The sequence below is a fragment of the Poromitra crassiceps genome (genome assembly GCF_964638095.1).
Source record: "Poromitra crassiceps genome assembly, chromosome: 1".
Classification (NCBI taxonomy): Eukaryota; Metazoa; Chordata; class Actinopteri; order Beryciformes; family Melamphaidae; genus Poromitra; species Poromitra crassiceps.
Genome location: NC_139623.1, coordinates 27,104,310 through 27,110,885, shown reverse-complemented (window position 1 = coordinate 27,110,885; position 6,576 = coordinate 27,104,310). Strand labels below are relative to the sequence as shown.

General features: G+C 45.8%; 1 protein-coding gene across 1 annotated transcript in view; it reads right to left on the bottom strand.

The window, feature by feature from the left end:
- Positions 1–6,576, bottom strand: part of LOC310788377 (RNA-binding protein Musashi homolog 2-like) — a gene marked incomplete at both ends in the record, with an annotated part of 592,153 nt that overhangs the window by 434,586 nt on the left and 150,991 nt on the right. Inside the window, one exon of the mRNA XM_083649940.1 lies at positions 1–93. Within this exon, the coding sequence (XP_083506066.1) occupies positions 1–93 (93 nt within the window). The remainder of the gene's footprint in view (positions 94–6,576) is intronic.

Below are 6,576 nucleotides of genomic sequence, written 5' to 3'. Positions count from 1 at the left end.
CTTCCCAAACTGTTCAAAATACTGCTTCACATCTTCCACTACTGTGTTGGCCGACAATCCACCCACAAATATTTTCTTTGTTCTTGTGACCATCTGGAAAGAGAAGGGCGAGAGGAGAGGCTTAGTGACGAGGCTTCAAATGTGTTTAATGTGGGTCCAGCATACTGAGTGGGCTGTACCTGTGATGGGGGGATGAAAGACAGAGAGAGGGGGAGAGACAGAGCAAGAAACTGAGAGACCCAATGGGACTCTCAAAATGACCATTATTATGAGGGTTGGGTACTGAAGCCTGGTGCCACTATGGTACCGGTATTTTTATAACCGTATCGAATTGCAACAAAGATTTAGGTGCCTCATTTAGGTGCCATGCCAGAGCTGCTGAGTGAAACATCTGCCCTCCGGTGCTACACGCACCCTGACTAACAGAGAGCACCGCTTGAAATCCTCTTTCAAATAAATAAATACAAATAAATAAATAAATAAAAGTATCGTTTTAGCAAAATATGAAACGATACCCATCCCTAATTATTATGAGGTTGAATTGTGATTTATTTAATTTTGTGAGAGCTGCCAGCCTTAAATAGCACATTGTTGGAAAGTAACACAGTGATGTATCAGAGCATTTGAGCATTTTACTATTGGTAACAGGCAAGGTCAGTGCTGATGGGTTTGCTAGCAATACTACTCTTGCTGACTCTTAAACAACAAAAGCAATTCTTCAAATACAGTGAAGATACCACGAGCTCATCAAAAAACATTTTGTTACACAATTAAATTAACCTCCATTTCATCCTTAAAAGTTGCAGTTTATCTTTGCAAAACATTCAGATATACTTTATATTCGTTTTGAATTGAATTTTTGAATTTGAATTCATATTCAAAACGTAGAACAACAACAACAGATAAGTAATTTGTGGACTTTCAAAACACAATTAGCGAGTGCTGGGAATCAGAGTGCATTAAAGCCTCATTTAGTTTCAAACAGCAAGAATATTAAGGGTTATTACCCACGGCATGAAAAAGGGCAAGAACATCTGCCGTAGAGAGCACATGCTAAATTTAGGAGGACAATATTTTCTCAGGGAAATACAGTAACAACAGTGTCAGTGTAGAATGTGTGATGGACTGTTGCTTCCTTGCAAACAAAGAATATGCTGCAGCTGAAAATGAAGAACCAATTAACTAACTACTAAACAACAGAACCTCTCTTATCCAAATCTCAGGCTTGTGAAACATTTGGTCTGCATAGTTGTTGGATTTCCCTTGCTGATATGTGACACTTTAACGTATAAACGGCAAATGACCGTAGTTTGGACTTTGTATTGTGGACTTTGTATTGTACTGGCATTTGCATTGAGACCAAATTCAAACAGTTTCAAACATTGTCCTTGTTCCCCACATTGGTTTTTATACTCAATTCAGTTTTATATTTATTAGCTTTACAATTATTACCTCCGCCAACAGAGTTGGGCCAACGAGTTTGCCGAGAGGTTGTTTTTTTGTTTGTTAGAAGGCTACAAAGCAGGTCAGGCGCCAACTAACAACTGATTAACTTTCCACGCCCACTGGCCACAAGGGGGTGTGGTAATGGCCGTGTGGAATCACAAAAGGTGCTTAATTGTCAAGCAGATTCACGTGAACGCCACAAAACTTTGTAGAAAGGTTTGTCATGGGCCAAAGAAGACCTGATTAACTTTCCATGCCCGCTGGCCAAAAGGGGGCATGGTCACATGGTAATGGAAATAGACAATAACAAAAAGGCGCATACTGTAAGTTCGAAACGTATTCACTTAACACCAAGAAACTCTGTAGAACCGTTTGCAGACGTATGCACTCTACCTAGTGCCGTCTATTTATAGGTGTTTTTACTTTAAAAATGTCTACATCTATGGTAGCCAATTTTTTGTCGCAATATTTCTCTGTACAGCATATGTGGATGTACTGATATTGTGTGATGTATAATGCGTTTTCTTTTTCTTCATAAACTTCCCCATTATCTTATCAGCAAACAAAAAGGAAGCAGAAAAGGCATCAGGAAAAAGTCACAGCTCCCATCTCCCCTGCCCCGACCGTCCGACACAATCAAACAAACGTAATGAGGGCAGGAGAAACATGCTTTAGTGTTGCAGAGCAAACATCAGCAGGTCTGAAGAGGCTGGCTGAATCCAAATTTGAGCCAAACAGTTTTGATCTACGAAAGAGATTTTACACTGAGAAAAGCCAGGCAACCTTCAGCAGCTGAAGTAACATCTGTCAAGTTTTTTCTAGCTGCACACAGTCTCACAAGCACATAGCCTGCACATATGCACACAACCTCGGCTCCCACATAGACCTGCTCTAGTTACAATTCTGTTAAATTTTCTTAGTTCATGATCTTTATAATATTCGTCTGTTTTACCACACATCAAAATCTTCTGAAAAACTGTACAATAAAGTGCGTGCAGTTTATTTTATGAAATAGTTGTGTTTAATAAATAAATATATTTTATTACATTCCAATGCTCCTAACAATTTATTCTTCCTGACAACCAGGTTCAACAAGCAAATCCACATACTGTAGCTTGGCACGCTTTTTTCTACTTTGCAATGTTCTTGCATAGGAATATCACATGTGGATGACAACCGGTAGACATGTAAATGTAGGAAACATCTGGTTTGGGGTTCTACCTCAGCAGCTGTGTCATCCCTCTCCTCACCCCTCCTTGTGGAGTCAGACCTGGGGCCTCTCCTCACCCCTCCTTGTGGAGTCAGACCTGGGGCCTCTCCTCACCCCTCCTTGTGGAGTCAGACATGGGGCCTCTCCTCACCCCTCCTTGTGGAGTCAGACATGGGGCCTCTCCTCACCCCTCCTTGTGGGGTCAGACCTGGGGCCTCTCCTCACCCCTCCTTGTGGGGTCAGACCTGGGGCCTCTCCTCACCCCTCCTTGTGGAGTCAGACCTGGGGCCTCTCCTCACCCCTCCTCCTGGAGTCAGACCTGGGGCCTCTCCTCACCCCTCCTTGTGGAGTCAAACCTGGGGCCTCTCCTCACCCCTCCTTGTGGAGTCAGACTTGGGGCCTCTCCTCACCCCTGCTCCTGGAGTCAGACCTGGGGCCTCTCCTCACCCCTCTTTGTGGAGTCAGACCTGGGGCCTCTCCTCACCCCTCCTGCTCGGTCAGACCTGGGGCCTCTCCTCACCCCTCCTGTTGGGTCAGACCTGGGGCCTCTCCTCACCCCTCCTTGTGGAGTCAGACCTGGGGCCTCTCCTCACACCTCCTTGTGGAGTCAGACCTGGGGCCTCTCCTCACCCCTCCTTGTGGAGTCAGACCTGGGGCCTCTCCTCACCCCTCCTCCTGGAGTCAGACCTGGGGCCTCTCCTCACCCCTCCTGTTGGGTCAGACCTGGGGCCTGTCCTCACCCCTCCTGTTGGGTCAGACCTGGGGCCTCTCCTCACCCCTCCTTGTGGGGTCAGACCTGGGGCCTCTCCTCACCCCTCCTCATGGAGTCAGACCTGGGGTCTTTCCTCAGCCCTCCTTGTGGAGTCAGACCTGGGGCCTCTCCTCACCCCTCCTTGTGGAGTCAGACCTGGGACCTCTCCTCACCCCTCCTCCTGGAGTCAGACCTGGGGCCTCTCCTCACCCCTCCTGTTGGGTCAGACCTGTGGGCCTCTCCTCACCCCTCCTTGTGGAGTCAGACCTGGGGCCTCTCCTCACCCCTCCTCATGGAGTCAGACCTGGGGTCTTTCCTCACCCCTCCTTGCAGAGTCACACCTGGGGCCTCTCCTCACCCCTCCTCATGGAGTCAGACCTGGGGTCTTTCCTCACCCCTCCTTGCAGAGTCACACCTGGGGCCTCTCCTCACCCCTCCTTGTGGAGTCAGACTTGGGGCCTCTGGCGTTATCAGCCTTGGATGCTGCCGCCCGCACCCCCTAAGCCAGGCAGCTACTGATAAACAGGCTTGGCCAGTATTTATCAACATCACTTTTATCACGGCCAATCTAGGTACAAAATAAACAAGTCAATGTTCATCCCTGCTCGCCTCGCTACATCAGCTGTTTCTCCTGCTTCCCTTCTGGCCAGCCCATTCCCTGGTCATTTTTGGGTCTGGTGCTCCATCAGCCTGTCTGTAACAAGTCAAGTTTTCAGCCTTTTCTTTATACTTTCTGACATGTCTCCCAATAGCTGATGGGCTTTCTTGAGTCCTGGTACAACACAATTACTTTCTCTATTTCTCTCTCCATGGTGCCAACACACATTAAGCCTCATCGCTCCACACCGTGTCTCTCTATGGCCTAGCTGCTTGCTTTTACATCCAGTCAGAGAAACTAAGACTATTCTCCTAACTATTACTTGTCTAATCTATTTGAATGTTTGGTGCATTGTAAGCCTGCCATGTATTTATTTTTCGCTTGTAAACATGCTGCTAACACATTAACGCCACGCTGACCGACTGAAATTACTTTGGAATTGTATTTAATTTTGACACAGATCATTTCAAAGATTATTTTTTTCATTAAAATGGATGCATTTTTTTGTTAACCCAATCACAAAAAGATGTACAAACTAGATAATAACCACTCGGGAAAAGAACATTTCCTTGACTGCATTTACAGCAACATTCATTCTGCTCTTTTGGCTCTGCTAATAGCATAGTGTTTAAAAAAATCTTTTTTTACAAGGTTTCAATTCAAACTGACAGATTTAAAAATGGAGTACTCTTCAACCCAGTTTTTCTTTAACCCAATTTTTCAAACATTCAGTTATTTTTGCACATCCCGAGACAGCAGGGGGAGCGTGTGTGTGTGTGTGTGTGTGTGTGTGTGTGTGTGTGTGCGTGCATGTGTGTGTGTGTGTGTGTGTGTGTGTGTGTGTGTGTGTATGTGTGCATGCGCGTGTGCATGTGTGTGTGTGTGTGTGTGTGTGTGTGTATGTGTGTGTGTGTGTGTGGGGCTGCTGTACATGTTACAGGACACATAGTGCTGCAACAATGACTGCATTAAACCACATTACCAAATATAGGAGGCACACAAGATACAAAGGGTGGCAGGGAAAAGGTTTGCCACACATCTTTTAACACATTTCTAACAATAATAGACAAGATAGCAATATAAACCATAAACAACTGCAGATACAGTACGGTTGCATTGATCTAGGCTACCTGAATGAATCAGGGGAAAAGATAGTAATCTCATGATGCTCATCAATTTGAAGCTTTCTCCAAACCATTTTCATATTTCCAGAGGTGAACAGAGATTGGATGTATCATGTGACCGTTAAAAACTGTCCATAATGGCATGTGCACCTTTCTGATTTGAATAAAAACTCACGTATTTTACAAAACTCGCAGGCTGCATCAAGTATACAACTTGAGTGCATCATCGTGCTGTGTGTTTGGAAAGCTGAACAAATCGAAAATAACCATGATCTCAATTGGAAAGCACTGGTAATCAGTGTAATGTGGTTCCAGACATTGCAGAAATGATGCTTCTTCAGGAGGTAATTTCAGCTGGAAATGTGAGCGGGAGCTGAGGAAGGTCACCGCTGTTCCACACAAGACATCACAGGACACGATACAGTCTAATCATTAACATTGCCTCATCTGGTCCAACGCTGTCCAGCAGTGAACTGGCAGGGACTGGGGTGTGGGCACGAGCATGCACACACGCACATGCACGCACGCACGCACACACACACACACACACACACACACACACACACACACACACACGTGCGCACAAGACCACACACAAGCTGCACACAACATTTACGCCCAACACACACCTGTCAGCTCTGCTAATTTAACTTACCCACTGACTCACATACAGTAACACACTGTGGGGACACAGCCAGGCTGGCTATTATCAAAGTTACCCTAGTAGTCCAAGCTGTTTCCGTGTGATGATGACTATGACCTATTGTGTGATTGTATGTGTATGTGTATGTGTATGTGTATGTGTATGTGTATGTGTATGTGTATGTGTGTATGTGTGTATGTGTGTATGTGTGGGTGTGTGTCATATTTCATGTGTGTGCAGTAATGGAGAAGTGCGGTCAGCGATGCAGGTCCTCACTGGCCCGGCAGGGATTTTTTTTTTTTTTACAGTTTTTACATATATACACATTAACCCTGAGGAGTAGAGAGCTGCAAACCCGAGGGTACCCTCGCGGGCCTCTCGGGCCTGGCCAATATGGGCTGGGCCGCCGGGGCCGGGCTGGGTTCGGGCCCGTTTCAATAATAAAATAAAATGAAGCTGTATTACTCGCTTTATTTTACACAGCAGAGTGAGACCAAGAGGAGGAGCGCACAGACATGCACACACCGTCCCCACACACACACACGCCCTCACCGTGACATTAGTCTGCCCCACTCCAGTCCACAATCCACCTCATGACATGTTTCAGTCAGCGTGCTGTCACTGTCAGCATAAAAAACAACAACAAAACAAGCCGCGTGTGTCCGTGTCGTGAGAGAGAAATAAGATTGATGGACATAAAACAAAGTTTGCGAGGGGAGAGTTAAACAGTCCCCACTGCAGTAGGGAAAGCTCATTTCAACCTGTTGAAAACAAACCCATCTACCATACATTATGAGGACACTA